This window comes from Rosa rugosa, chromosome 4 (genome assembly GCF_958449725.1).
Source record: "Rosa rugosa chromosome 4, drRosRugo1.1, whole genome shotgun sequence".
Lineage (NCBI taxonomy): Eukaryota > Viridiplantae > Streptophyta > Magnoliopsida > Rosales > Rosaceae > Rosa > Rosa rugosa.
Genome location: NC_084823.1, coordinates 54,345,627 through 54,359,432, shown reverse-complemented (window position 1 = coordinate 54,359,432; position 13,806 = coordinate 54,345,627). Strand labels below are relative to the sequence as shown.

The 13,806-nt window shown below is 39.1% G+C and overlaps 4 protein-coding genes across 5 annotated transcripts; 2 read left to right on the top strand and 2 right to left on the bottom strand.

Annotated features, from left to right (window-relative positions):
- The first annotated feature begins 651 nt into the window (after positions 1 to 651).
- LOC133745044 (small ribosomal subunit protein mL104 (rPPR9)-like) lies at positions 652 to 1,905 on the top strand. The gene has a single exon (XM_062173042.1). It carries the CDS (start codon positions 652 to 654, stop codon positions 1,903 to 1,905), a length of 1,254 nt encoding a protein of 417 aa, XP_062029026.1.
- Positions 1,906 to 2,295: 390 nt separating this feature from the next.
- On the bottom strand, positions 2,296 to 6,127 carry LOC133743808 (cleavage stimulation factor subunit 50). 2 transcript variants are annotated; one of them, XM_062171839.1, is made up of 14 exons: positions 5,969 to 6,127; positions 5,596 to 5,679; positions 5,377 to 5,501; positions 5,136 to 5,208; positions 4,943 to 5,026; positions 4,772 to 4,858; positions 4,461 to 4,531; positions 4,136 to 4,187; positions 3,970 to 4,027; positions 3,758 to 3,858; positions 3,495 to 3,649; positions 3,106 to 3,214; positions 2,784 to 2,840; positions 2,296 to 2,709 (listed from the first exon to the last, which is right to left on the bottom strand). In XM_062171839.1, exons 1-14 carry the CDS (start codon positions 6,065 to 6,067, stop codon positions 2,554 to 2,556), a joined length of 1,311 nt encoding a protein of 436 aa, XP_062027823.1. In that variant the 5' UTR covers positions 6,068 to 6,127; the 3' UTR covers positions 2,296 to 2,553. The 2 variants fall into 2 exon arrangements, with proteins under 2 accessions (XP_062027823.1, XP_062027824.1); XM_062171840.1 differs by having other exon boundaries at positions 5,377 to 5,491; positions 5,969 to 6,025.
- A 2,004-nt stretch (positions 6,128 to 8,131) lies between these two features.
- LOC133742753 (protein COBRA-like) lies at positions 8,132 to 11,414 on the top strand. The gene is made up of 6 exons (XM_062170426.1): positions 8,132 to 8,361; positions 8,786 to 8,865; positions 9,202 to 9,658; positions 9,998 to 10,157; positions 10,320 to 10,597; positions 10,728 to 11,414. Exons 1-6 carry the CDS (start codon positions 8,259 to 8,261, stop codon positions 11,018 to 11,020), a joined length of 1,371 nt encoding a protein of 456 aa, XP_062026410.1. The 5' UTR covers positions 8,132 to 8,258; the 3' UTR covers positions 11,021 to 11,414.
- Positions 11,415 to 11,449: 35 nt separating this feature from the next.
- LOC133742754 (COBRA-like protein 4) lies at positions 11,450 to 13,523 on the bottom strand. The gene is made up of 6 exons (XM_062170427.1): positions 13,358 to 13,523; positions 13,193 to 13,272; positions 12,652 to 13,108; positions 12,426 to 12,573; positions 12,064 to 12,341; positions 11,450 to 11,975 (listed from the first exon to the last, which is right to left on the bottom strand). The coding sequence occupies exons 1-6, from the start codon at positions 13,476 to 13,478 to the stop codon at positions 11,692 to 11,694; spliced, it is 1,368 nt and encodes a 455-aa protein (XP_062026411.1). The 5' UTR covers positions 13,479 to 13,523; the 3' UTR covers positions 11,450 to 11,691.
- Between the last annotated feature and the right edge of the window lie 283 nt (positions 13,524 to 13,806).

Sequence of the window (13,806 nt, the reverse complement as noted above, 5' to 3'; positions counted from 1 at the left end):
TCGATCGAGCTAGCTAGCTACTAGCTAGTGTATATTAAGTATTAACCATATTCTTATATATGGCTAGATTCTAGCCCTCCTATAATTCAAAGGTCGTTCACTAGCCATCACTTTTGGCGATCTAAATGGAAATGGAAGTCAGTTGTGTGCAACAAGGATCTTTAGAAAGCTTAATCACATATGTTCACCGCAGTCCTTTTTTTTTTTTTTTTCTATTAAAAGATGATGTAGACAGTAACAACAACCTACAAGAGAATAAGTATGTCTAAATGACCGTAAGACCTTTACGCAACACAAAATTTGTTTAAATAATATAAAGAAACAACATGTGGGCTAGGTCGGCCATTCTATCCTTTCCAATTTAACCACCGAAAATAAAATGGGAGTATGGGACATAATTGAAAGCTTTTAGCTAGCAAATATTCTCTTTACTTTTGAGTTGAGTCTGAAACTTATATATGGGCTTGTGTTGTTACAAGATGACTAATGGGCCTAAAAATATGAACAGAGCAAGAATCCCGGGCCTTCACTAATGGGCCAAACCTCCGATCATTTTCTTCTTTTTCGGGTTAAACCGTTTCCCACCATTTTTCGGATCCCTAAACCCTTAAACCCTCTCCTCTCTCTCTCTCTCTCTAAAAAAAAAAAGGTATGTCTCTGCAACTCCGGCGACTTCTGCTCCGCCACCTCTCAACCTCTTCTCCTCCGCTGCCGCTTCAAACCCACATCCCATTTCCCTCAAACAAACCCACCCATTTCCACAACACCATAACCACCGCGTCAATCTCTCACCCCAAACCCTTCTCCTCCATCTCAACCCGACCCGACCCACATCCCAACCCGGCCCAATTAGCCCACTCCCTCTCCACCGAGCTCCTCCGCGACCGCGACCCCGACTCCGTCTCCCGGCGCGTCCAATCGACCTTCACTCCGACGCCTTCTCTGGTCCGCTCCGTACTCAGTCTCTCGGCCGACGCCGACCGCCGCGCAATTCTAGGATTCTACAGCCGGCTCATCTCGAATAATAATCTCGATGATCACGGCGACGAGATTCTCTCGTTGTTCGTGGACTATTTCGGGCAGAGGAGGGACTTCAAGGCGGCCCATGATGTGATTCGTATGGGCCGGAAATTCGCCGGGCCCAAAACCGCTGCTGCGAACTTCGGTGGGATGGTTAGAGCAGGAAGGGTTTCGCAGGCTGTTGCTTTTTTTGATCATATGGACATTGAGTATGGGATCAAGAGGGAGAGAGGAGCTGTCAAATTGGCGGTGCAGAAGGTCTGCGAAAATGCTTTTGCTGCTGAGAGAATGGTGAGGCGGTTGGCCAATGAGGTTCCGAAAAATGTGGAGACTTGGAATGTGGTGGTCTGTTGTTTGTGTAAGATTAGGAAGACGGAGGATGCATTGAAGTTGTTTCATACAATGTGTGGTCCGAATGAGACTACTTATGTTGTGTTGGTTAGGAGCTTGTATAAGGCGGGGAGGATTGAGGAGGGAGATGCAATGCTTGAGAGGATGAACTCGTCGGGGCTTAAGGTTGATAACAAGGTTTATTATCTGATTTTGAAGACATTGTGTAGTGTTGGCAAGTTTGATCATGCTGTGAGCCTTGTGAAGAAGATGAAGGAGGATGGGTGTGAGCCTGGGGTCAAGGTTTATCTGCTGATGATGGATAAGTTGAGTGGTGATTACCGGGCTGATAAAGCGGTTGCACTCACCAAGCCGGGGCAGTTGAAGCTGAGGCCGAGGTTGCACAAGCTGCATGAGCCTTTCAAGAGGAAGCAGAAGCCTGTGAAGCAGAAGGAAACAATCAGTGAGAAGGTGAAAAGGAAGAGGAGACGTATTAAGCAAGCAAGGTTGCTATTTGTTAAGAAGCCCATAAGAGGGCTGCATCGACCCTTCTGATGTTTACCTACGTCATCACAGATGTTTGGAGTTTTGATCAAGTTACAAAGGGGAATAAGTTGATGTTTTGCTTTTTGATGTTAGAAATAAAAGGTTTCTCTTCTGTCCAGGCCAACATGATTTCCACATGCTTTACAAACACAAAGTAATGAATACAGTATTATTTGCATATGTGACGTTTTCGTTCTCTTCTCCCGCAATCTCCTTCTACCCTGCTAAAGCTGTGTTTCCAAACTTTCATATAGTGAAAATTGTAGTTAATGGTTCGAGTTATGGCAGTAGCACTGGACTCTGTTTGGCTGCTTGTTCATGATACTGCTGCGGAGATTTATTTGTGTTCAGATTATAGTCGAGCTTTCCAATTCATGTGAACATGCTGAAAGATCTGAATTGTTCGAAGAAATCATACAAACTACTGTATCCAGCAGTTGAGCCGTGTATAGAAATTAGAAACACTGAAAGAACACTTAAATTGACGAGACGAACTGAATCAATATAGTTGGGGTGATTTGCAGGTTACATTTGACTCTTTTCTGGGTCATGTGCAGGTTCTATCCATTCATCTAGTTTTACAGACAGAAGTGAATCCTAAATCAAATACTAAATCTACACTTCAGATTAAGTAAGCCACTGGCAGCTTTCCCACACCTACACGCCTTCCTTCCAGAACCGTATTGATCTGTCAGTCCCACAGGAAACAAATGCGGCTTCAGTTGGTGAGTGCTCGAGCCAGCGGAAAGCACCAATATGATTGGATGGCCACCTTGCTACTACTTCTGCTGTCAGAGCATCCCAGATAACAATCTGCAAGCACCCTAGATTTAGTAATTGAAATCTAGGCACCACTATTCCAGTTAGATAGTGACGAGTGAACAAACCTCATTGCTTGGTTCATCCATGGACAGTACAAATTCCTCCGTATTATTAAAAACAGCCTGCATAAAAGTGTAAAAAGCACCTATAAAATGGATACATAAACAGATAATCACAAAATTGATATTTTGTCTTATTTGGATTCCTTGGATCCTGGGGTCATGACACTGAGGAAGGATATTCAAGTGTAGTGGAAAGCAAGGTTCATAATTGATTGATCGAGAAGAATTCTTTTTCAGGATTGTACATACTTGAAAAGAGGACTTATGTAGCCTTCCCTGGTATGTAAATGCATACTTAAATCCTCTAAAGGTTTGTCTGACATACCTGACATCTTAATTGTGTATGTGTAGCTCCTAAATATTGTTTAACCAATTTTCCAGTGCCAACTTCCCAAAGCTTCACAGTAGAATCCTTTCCAGAAGAGAGAACAAACCTAGAAAACCAGCACTCAAGTCATACCACAGCAAGAACATGAAGGTTCCAAGATCAAGATTTAGAAATTGAGGAGTGAATCAACTATACAATAATATATTACTGTTTTCAACCCAAATATCTCTCTTGTTCCAATGCAACCACATGTAGAACCGTCAATTGCTAAAGGAAAGATGTATTCACTGGCCACGTCATCCAACATTATGAAACAACATAAATGCGGAAAACATCATTTCATAGAAGACATCTCTCCAGGCATAGATATATAATATGACACCTACCTTTCGTCCTTGGTAAAATTTGCACTGGTTGCCTCTGCTGTGCCATGTGCACCAACTACGGAACGTACACAACTGGCAGTAACACCATCCCATAAGCGAATAGCACCATCTTTAGAAGCTGTAACATACATGCCACCGGTAGCTGAATACCTGACCTGATGAGCAAATACATCTATTTTGATTACTCTTATGGAATTGTATTATCTGTGCATAGAGGATAACAGATCATCAAAGCAATTAAAAAGAGATAAGGTCAGCCATACCTGATTTATTGCTCCATTAACATCAATTTCTGGGGCATTTGCAGATAGGTAACACTGGAAGGTATTGATATCATATAAGTGTGGAATTGGATGATCAGTCCCTGTGATTATTTGTAACATAAACCTTATCGGAAGCGAATTCACTATATGATATTATCAGATAATACCAACTAATAGGTTGTGTTTCTCATTAAAAATTAAGAAGGTATTACCAGCTAAAAGAAACTCCCCAGAAGGATGAAACGCTACTGAACGCACATTGTGTGTGTCCTGTTCATGACAGGGACAAATTTGTTTGTAGTAACATAGTTTTAAGTTTCAAATGATGGAGATAAATCCAAGAATCATGCTTCAATCTAGTATCAGATGCAAGCAAACCTGGATAACTCTGAATGCTCTCTTTGCAGTCATTTTGGAATAATCAAAGAACCTAAAAGTAGCAACAAGAGTTGGCTAAGAGTTCAGGATGAAATCTATTTGTTTACAGCTAATATGATAATTTCAAGGGTTTTTGACAGGAGGAGAAAAAAACAGCAAACCGGAAATAAGGGACAAAATTAGAGTGTAAAAACATGCTTTTTTTTTTTTCTACCATTGCAAGACCAACAGAGATTATTAAAGAATAGATAATGGGAAGACAATATGAAGAGATACATTATGAAAAGAACCTCAAATTTATCTAAGAAAGTAGAAAAATCCTTACTTTATTGTGTTATCTTTTGCTCCAGATATAAGAATAGAGCTCTGAGGATGGAAATCCAAATCATTTATGGGCTGCAATTGCATTGAAATAACATTAGACAGTAGGGACATCTTGGAGTTAAGGATAAAATTATCAGTTTTTTTTTTTAAGGCTTTTCTTTGTTTAATGTTCCTTCCATAGTCATGGCATACTCAACATAAGAGGCTCATATTCTAAGCTTTTGTTTAACAATGTTTGTGGGCTGAAAGAAGAAAATTTTCATAGGAAAGCATTTTCCACTGCAGCAAATATTAGAGAAGATGTTGATTTACTTGTAAGTGGTCATAGAATGTACGTATGACAGGTCGCACAGGACCATCTCTTGCCTCTGGAAGCATCATTTGCTTAACTTTTGCCACCTGAAACAGAATACCACTGCCTACGATTTAGATCCAGCCCATGGTTGAAGAGAAAATCAAACTTATAGCTAAAAGAATCACCACCTCAAATAGCTTTATTGACGTGTCTGAACTTCCAGTCGCAACAAACTTCCCATCCGGACTAAACCTTGCACATCTGGCAATATTCTAGAAAGTTAAACCCACCAGTCAGAACCAATCTTCATCATGCCCAACTTAGTGAGTTTATACAAATATATATGTTATGCAATGTCTCTATTTCCTATTTTATGTATACCTTGTGCTCTGAAAGATGGCGTGTCTCATGCTTTGGGAAACTCTTTGACGAGCCTTTTGTTTCCTGGACAGCACTGTATTGACAATAGACAGATCAAGTTATGAGTTATTCATGCTAACCACCAAATTAGCTATAAGAAAAAGGGGAACATGGTAATAAACAGGAATAATTACAACTTGTCGATATGGTTTGGAACCAAAATTCAAATGGGTATGAAACTCATTCAGGATAACGTAATTACCCAAAATCAACCGAGGCAGTATGAAGAGCCGGCATTGAACCATATCCCGAAGGTATCAGTGTACCCAAATCATTAACAAGAGAAGAAACCCCCCTTATCACCTCATCTTTCTCCACTGCAAGGCCCTGTTATCACCTTAGTAACCACCAATACTCTCTTTCCAAGCATAACCAACGAAAAATACAACACTCAAAATAAGCCTTGAAATGCAAACCAAACCTTAGCAACCAGCTGAACAAGCTTATTAGCCGGGATTTCGACGTTCAGTGATGTCATTGTTGCTGAAGCAACAGCACTTGCAGCCTACAAAAAAGTCCATAACATTCACAATCAACCATGGAAATTTATTGACACTACACAGTGAACACTACTAAGCCAATCTCAAAACAACTGAATATGCTAACGTTCTTAGTTTTCTACCAAACCCAAAAGCAAAACCCCAAAAAGAATGAAACTTTGGGAGACCCAAGTGCTTATGAGGCCTCAGCTGGGTGAAGTTCACACCTTTGATTACCAATCCAAAACTGAATCAATGTCTTAAACCAGAAAAAGAAGACTGAAAAGTAATGAAGAAGATGAAGGGTTTGGTTACCTGGTGAAGATTATTGTCACGGAGATAGGCGACAATGAGAGAATTGAGCTCTCTGTAGAGCTTGGCATCTTGAAGAGTCTGCTCTAAGCTGCTCTCCATTTTTGTTTTCACTCTAAAACCCTCTCTTCCGTCCCAAATTGTATGCTTTGCTTCTAATTCCTTCAGTAGCGACGTGTCGTTTGGTCATGGTGTTGTGCTTATTTCACACGACAATGGATTATTTTGGGGTCCTTCATATTTCACTAAATTGTCTTATAAACAAGTTTAGAAAATTTATCCCTTCCTTTTCAAAATTCCCACAAAATTTTGATACAAAAAGACCATATCCGTAAGTGTTAATTGCACCTCTATTGAGAGACCAACTTTGTGGCTGATAGACTCGCACAGCTTGCGCAATTATGCGCATAATTCTTCTGTTTAGTTTTTCTGTTTACCCCTTGTTGTGTCCCCAGAGTTCTATTTAGATTAATTGGGAGGGGGAATTAGTCATGGCTTTGTTTTTTAGTTTTCCTCCTTTTGTTTCAGTCATCGAAAAAAAAAAAATTGTTAGTTGCACCAAATTAGTATCGATCTCTAAAGTATTGATCTCGAGTGCATTAACTTTTTATGCATTACATAATGGTTGATGTGTTTTATAACACACTCTCCACATAGTGCGACACCACCATATTTCTTAAATAAGACAATTGTCGAAAAATTATAAACATGATATGACAAGTTTAAGTAACTTTGAAGATGTTTAAAGCAATTGGAACAATAATGTTCTTGACTTCTAGGGTCAAAATTTTATGAAATGATCAACTGATCAAGGCATACAAAATGTTAAGTTGTTAGCCCTTTTCCTAATATCTGTTGCAAATATTATAAGAACTTACGTTGTATAAGAACAAGCAAACCTTTCAAAAAAAAAAAAAAAAAACGAGCAAAAGAGCTAAAATTGTGTTGGATTGTTGTGAAAAGTCTTTAAAAGCTAGATCCATTATGCATTGATAGGTTTAGATCATTAGAAATAGGATCAACTAGAGATGTTTGTTCACTAGCCTACTTTAATCAAAGAAAATGAAATCAACTCATCAATCACATTCATATTTAGAATATTCATACCAACTAATTTAGAGGGCAGATCACAACTTCTACTATGTGTGATAATTTTTTCTTCTTCTTCTGGGCCTTAATTAATAGAGTGCATGATTGTCCAAAGATTATAATAGCAATTTGTGATTATAATTTGGTGGTTGGGAGCCAGATTTGGACAAAAGACATCTCTTTCCCACTGCACAAGCCAACATTGAATTTGCTCTCCACCGACACTAATGGATGCCTTGTGGCCCTCACACACATTTTTTTTTTTTTTTTTTTTTTTACACTTTTGCTGTCTTGCTTTAACACTCGTTTTATGTCAATCTCATTTTGTCTACATACTATGTATTTTGTAGACATTTCCAAAAGTACCCCCATTCTAGCAATTTGTATTTTAACTACTGATGAACTAATCAACAACCCTAATAACACTGAATCCAAGCGAGTGACTTGAACTATTGTATTCGATGCATTAATCGAAAGTGGCCGGACAGTCTTTCGCTCAAAATTGATGACATATGGATGTGTCATAATGCGATGGAACAGTACACAAAGGTCGCTAACTACATGTATTTCCGTAAAACTAAAATACAAAAACGAAACATGTTATGATTGTTATCAATCAATCAAGTAGATTTCAAAGCTCTTTTTGATAAAGGAAGAGTAAGAAACCGACACTATTGGGTCTAAATGTCGTTGACAAGGCAAATGAATGGAAAAATCAATATATTAAAAGTAGAGAAGATCTTTTACATATGTTATCACACTATAACCATTTGCATTAAGTTACACTCCACTAGTTCTTCTGCTTAAAATTACTCACATTAGTTTTGTTCCTTTTTCAATTTTAAACCGTAGTCTGAGTTTTTAGTTATAACTGTTATCTTTTATTAGGAAGAAAAATAAAGAAATATATTTGTAGTACCTACAGAAAATCAGAGGGTATATATGTCATTAACAAGGGTGATGTGACACTTAAGTACTTAACAGCAACAATAACTAAGCTCCAGTAATGTATTAACTGGATCTCTAAACAGTGATTATAGTGACCTTTAAAAGTCACTTGCCATGTGAAAAAGAAACCAGCCACACCCCCCAGTTGGCCATTTTCCATATCTCTCTCTCTCTCTCTCTCTCTCCCTCCATTTCTCTTGGTACCAGAGATCTGTAGCAGAGCTAGCATAAGCATCACTGTTTAGTCTAAATCAAAATGGATTCCCAGTGCCTCTCAGCCACTGGATCCATAGCTAAACTCAGCAGCTTCACCATTCTGCTTTTATTTTTGGTTTCCTGCCTCACTTTCACTTCTACAGGTAGCTGCCCAGATTGAAGCCTAAAGCTTTCTTTCCCATGGTTCTAAATTTACAGTCTTGCAAGTTTTTTTTCTTGTTCTCTTTAACGGGTTTTAGTTATTTGCCCTCAATTTGTTTCCATAAATGAAAGTTTTGATCTTTCAATCTCTTGTAGTGAAATTTGAGGTCTTGTGCAATTTGTTTCTAAATTTTGAAAGGTTCAGTGGATTTCCTGTTATAGGTGTTCCAAATTTGTTTTTATTTAGTAATAGTGTAAAATGCCTTGATATAATGAACTGAAAGTAGTTGTCTTTGAATCAACAAGTGTTTTGGTTTTGGATGAAACTTTGTTTTGACATCTTAATCATTGGATATAATGAAGTCAAAGTTTTAGGAAATCTTGAGGATTGATGTTTTGAGGTTTGTTTTGATGGTGTTTGTGCAGAAGCTTATGATGCGCTTGATCCACTTGGGAATATCACCATTAAATGGGATGTCATTAGCTGGACTCCTGATGGATATGTTGTAAGTATTTATGAGCTCCAACTTTCCTTTTATGTTATATTTGGTGCCTTTGTTAGATACTTTCCAAGCATTGAGTTCAACCTGATAGTACATCTTAGTTTCTAAGCTTTTGCGAATGTTAGAGCTTTCATAAGATGAAACAAGCCTATAGATAATTCATGTTCTCCGCTGGTGGTTTTGTGTTTGCTTGAAACTGAATCGAGCAAAAGAGGAACTAGCTCCTGAATTTAGAGTTGTTTCCTTTGGTATTGACTGATAGCATTTGAAGTTCTGCTTCCCCAAGATTATTATTATTATAGAATTTTCTGATGTGAAATATATGGTTTGGATTGGCAGGCCGTTGTTACAATGTTCAACTTCCAGCAGTATCGCCATATACAAGCGCCAGGTTGGACGTTAGGATGGACATGGGCAAAGAAGGAAGTAATCTGGAGCATGGTGGGAGCACAAACCACCGAGCAAGGGGACTGTTCAAGATACAAAGGCAATGTACCACATTGCTGTAAGAAGGATCCCACAGTCGTGGATTTGTTACCCGGAACTCCTTATAACCAGCAGATTGCAAATTGCTGCAAAGCAGGGGTTATGCAATCATATATCCAAGACCCAGCGAATGCTGTGAGTTCATTCCAGATCAGTGTGGGTGCTGCAGGAACCACTAACAAGACTGTTAGACTTCCTAAAAACTTCACATTGAAAGCACCAGGGCCTGGATATTCATGTGGCCGAGCAGCGATTGTCAAGCCAACCAGATATTTAACAGCAGATAAAAGAAGAATGACCCAAGCCATGAGTAAGTTCCAACCCACCCTAACTCCTTTGCATCATCATAAAGGATAAAGAGAATTAGGGCTTTGAATGAGATAACTTAGGTGGCATATAGATTAACCCAGATGTACACATCTCTTTGGGTGTTAATTTAGACTGTAGTAACTAACTCCTAAATATGGTATTTGTTGACATTTCAGTACATATAGTTTCTGCATAGGGAAGATTTTGTGTAGTTTCAAGGTGCACTTTAGATATCCAAATGGTTCAATAAAGCTGCAAGTCAATTGAGTGTGGCTTTAATTTTATAGTATGGAAAATTAGTTTTCATGCGTTTATTTAACCTTTCATCCTCTCTTTGCAGTGACCTGGAATGTTACTTGCACATACTCTCAATTCCTAGCGCAAAAGACACCTACTTGTTGTGTTTCTCTCTCCTCCTTCTATAATGACACCATAGTAAACTGTCCTACTTGTGCATGTGGTTGTGAGAACAACAGTACAGATCCCGGGAGCTGCGTAGAGTAAGTTCTCTAACTCATAAATTGTTGCATTTGTGAACCTAGTTTTTCTTTTTCCCCCTCAAATTTTTCTCTTGGGTTTTGCATTACTTTTTTAATGTTCATCAGCTAGTTTCGCAGCAATACTAGATCCTACATCTTTCTTATGCTGGCACTTGTTTGCAGGCCAGACTCTCCGTACTTAGCTTCAGCTGTAGCAGGTTCTGGAAAAGCTACTAATTCTCCGTTGGTCCAGTGTACCAGCCATATGTGTCCAGTGAGAGTCCATTGGCATGTGAAGCTCAATTACAAGGAGTACTGGAGGGTGAAAGTCACAGTTACAAATTTCAATTACAGAATGAACTACACTCTCTGGAATATTGTTGTTCAACATCCCAACTTCGATAATTTGACCAAGATTTTCAGCTTTAATTACAAGGACTTGACTCCTTATGCTGGCTTGAGTAAGTTTTGGGTGCCTATATTTCAGTAAAATATTCCTTTTAGAGTGAAGTAGCTTTGTCAATTTCCAAATTGATATCTGGTTTTAATTTTCTGACATAAAGTTTGGCTATGCAAATTGTGATTGTGCAGATGATACTGCAATGTTGTGGGGAGTCAAGTTTTATAATGACTTGCTCATGCAAGCTGGTCCTCTTGGAAATGCGCAGTCAGAGCTTCTATTTCGGAAAGATGCGTCAACTTTTACTTTTGAAAAGGGATGGGCTTTCCCTCGAAGGATTTATTTTAACGGTGATAACTGTGTCATGCCACCTCCAGATGCTTATCCGTGGTTGCCAAATGCCAGTCCTAGACCAACCATTTCCCTACTTAGTCCGGTTATAACTATCTTGGCATCTCTGGTATTTTTGTTGTCTTATGCGTAGTGAGTGGCAAGACAACGTAAGCTCTGTTTCTTCGAAAGAATTGTAGTGTTTCCATCGAGTTCAGTTTGCATTAAAGCTTATGGAAATCCGGTTGATGGGTTCAAATGTGTTGGTGCTGTGACCTCTAGCAATACAAGTGGTTCAGGTGCACTCCGGTTTGACTGTCACTACAATATTCTGCCTTAATATCCGTTACACGTATAAACAATTTATTCTTACTGCTGTTTTTTTGTTTAAATCCAGCTGTTGTATGATTATTTAGAATATCCACAGTGAATATGTTCTTAGCATTACAAGATATTTCATGAAGAAATCAAAGTTCATGTATGATTTTTGTTCAGTGAACCAGTGTTGTATAACAGTGATTAATTTATATATTTTCTTTTCATCTCGAGTTGGAAAGTATACTTCTGTTTGTACTCTTCAGAATGAAATTGGGAATAAGCAAGTTTTCAGAACTGAAAACGTAAGAGAGAACATGTTTGTAGCAAGTTCATTGGTTTGCTATGACAAAATTTCAGACATTTCTGAGAATTCAAGTGTAGGTTTCATGTTCAGACAAGCTCACCATCTGTAATTGAATTATCACACTGGACCAACCTTCTATACTAACCTCTTATCAGCAACGGCCTTTGGATGTAGCAGTATTTCTGTCCTCAATAGAAATGTGATCAATATATACAAAACATTATCAGAAGCACAGAGGCTGCCATTTTTAAGATTGAAACAGAATTCACACGACCAGAGTTTGGAAGAGATGGGTAGGCGTCGGGAGGGGGTAGCCTGCATTCATCACCGTTGAAGTAAACCTTCCTCGGAAACGCCCACCCCTGCTTGAATGTGAAGGTGTTCTTGTCTTTCTGCATAAGCACCTCAGACTGCACATTTCCCAATGGACCGGCTTCCATTAACAGGTCATTGTAAAACTTCATGCCATAGAACATACCAGTGTCATCTGCACATAGCAAGCAACAATTCTCACATATAAGTGTCAAACTCAAGCTAATTTACAAGCATTGTGTAACTGCACAATAGGAACTTACTGATGGACTGGTAAGCAACAAGGGGCTTGTAATCAAAGCTAAAGACTTGAGTGATATTGTTGAGATTAGGGTGCTGTGCAACGAGTGTCCACTCGGTGTAGTTGAGCCGGTAGTTGAAATTCGTGACGGATATCTTGACACGCCAATAGTCCTTGTAATTTTGCTTCACATGCCAGTGTACTCGGATCGGGCACATATGGTGTGTGCACTGTAACAATGGTGTATTATCCTTTTTTGGTGTGTTGATTCCTGCCTTTTTCAGCAGTTTTGAGTCTGCCCTGTAGCCAGAATTGCATTAAGTTCAAGTGTGTAAATATATATGTATGCCTATTTCTATATGTGGATAGGTTGTGGAGGCTTACTTGATGCAATCTTTCTTGTTATGACAACCGCAAGAACAAGATGGGCATGGAACTACAGTTTCATTGTAGAAAGACGAAAACGAAACGCAACAGCTTGGGTTCTTGGAGGCAAGATACTGTGAATAGGTACATGTCACATTCCATGTCACTGTAACACAAAAATGATTCGAATAAGATACAATATATTGTCAAAGATCTTAGAAGCATAAGAGCAAGAAAATCTTACTAAGTGCTTGAGTCTTTCGCCTCCGATCAGCTGTGAGGTAGACAGTGGATGGCACAACCTTTGCAGGGCCACAAGTGTACCCTGGTCCCGGACCGAGCAAGGTGAAGTTCTTGGGCAGCTTGACTGTTTTATTTGAAGTTCCGCCTTGCCCGACGCTCACCTGGAAAGCCGATACTGAAGCTGAAGGGTCCTGTCCCCAAGAGGCCATGACGCCACCTTTGCAGCAGTTGGTGAACTGTTGGTTGTAAGGAACTCCGGGTAGCAAGTCAACAACTGTTGGAGTTTTCTTACAACAATGTGGTGTGTTTCCTTTGAATTTGGAACAGTCTCCTTGCTCTGTGGTCTGAGCTCCCACCATGGTCCAGATTACTTCCTTCTTTGCCCATGTCCATGCTAGAGTCCACCCAGGGTTAGCGATTTGCCGGTACATTTGGAAGTTGTTCATGGTCACTGCAGCCTGGTATAATTCATATGATTATTGGAAAAAAGAGTGTGATATGAAAATAAATCAACAGACTAAATCACCAAAATGATATCTTACAACATAACCATCTGCTGTCCAAGACACGACATCCCATTTGATCGTTATGTTTCCGGTTGGATCCAACGGATCATATGCCGCTACAAATCACAAAAAAATTGGAAACAAGCATTAGTTACAGAATGAAAATGTACTTTTGAGTTTGATTTGTTATCAAAAATTTACCTGTAGGTGATACTAGCACACAAAATAACATGGCCAAGAATGTGATCTTCAGCCAAGAACAACATGTTACCACGTCAAGGTGGATTTTGTGAGATAAGTTAGCCTGGTTATTGAGTTCCATGGCGGAATTATGTTTCACTGGATCAAAAACTCTCCGGTGAGTACTTAAAAAGGAAGAGAGGAGGGAGACAAGATATAGGGTGAAAGTGAATGTCTGGATGTCTCACCTACTGGTTGTTAGGTACCATTCATGTGATAGTTCATCTTATTAGATATTTTCATACCCTCCTTTTTTCTCTATGTCTCACATGGTACCTTATTTAAATTCATTTAGTAAAATACATGGAAATGGTGCATGTTTGTGTTTCTGTATCTTGAAGCAAGTTTTGGTGACGATCAATGACGTAAAAGCTGGCGGGAGATTTCTGGAGCGTCTGAAGACGACAACC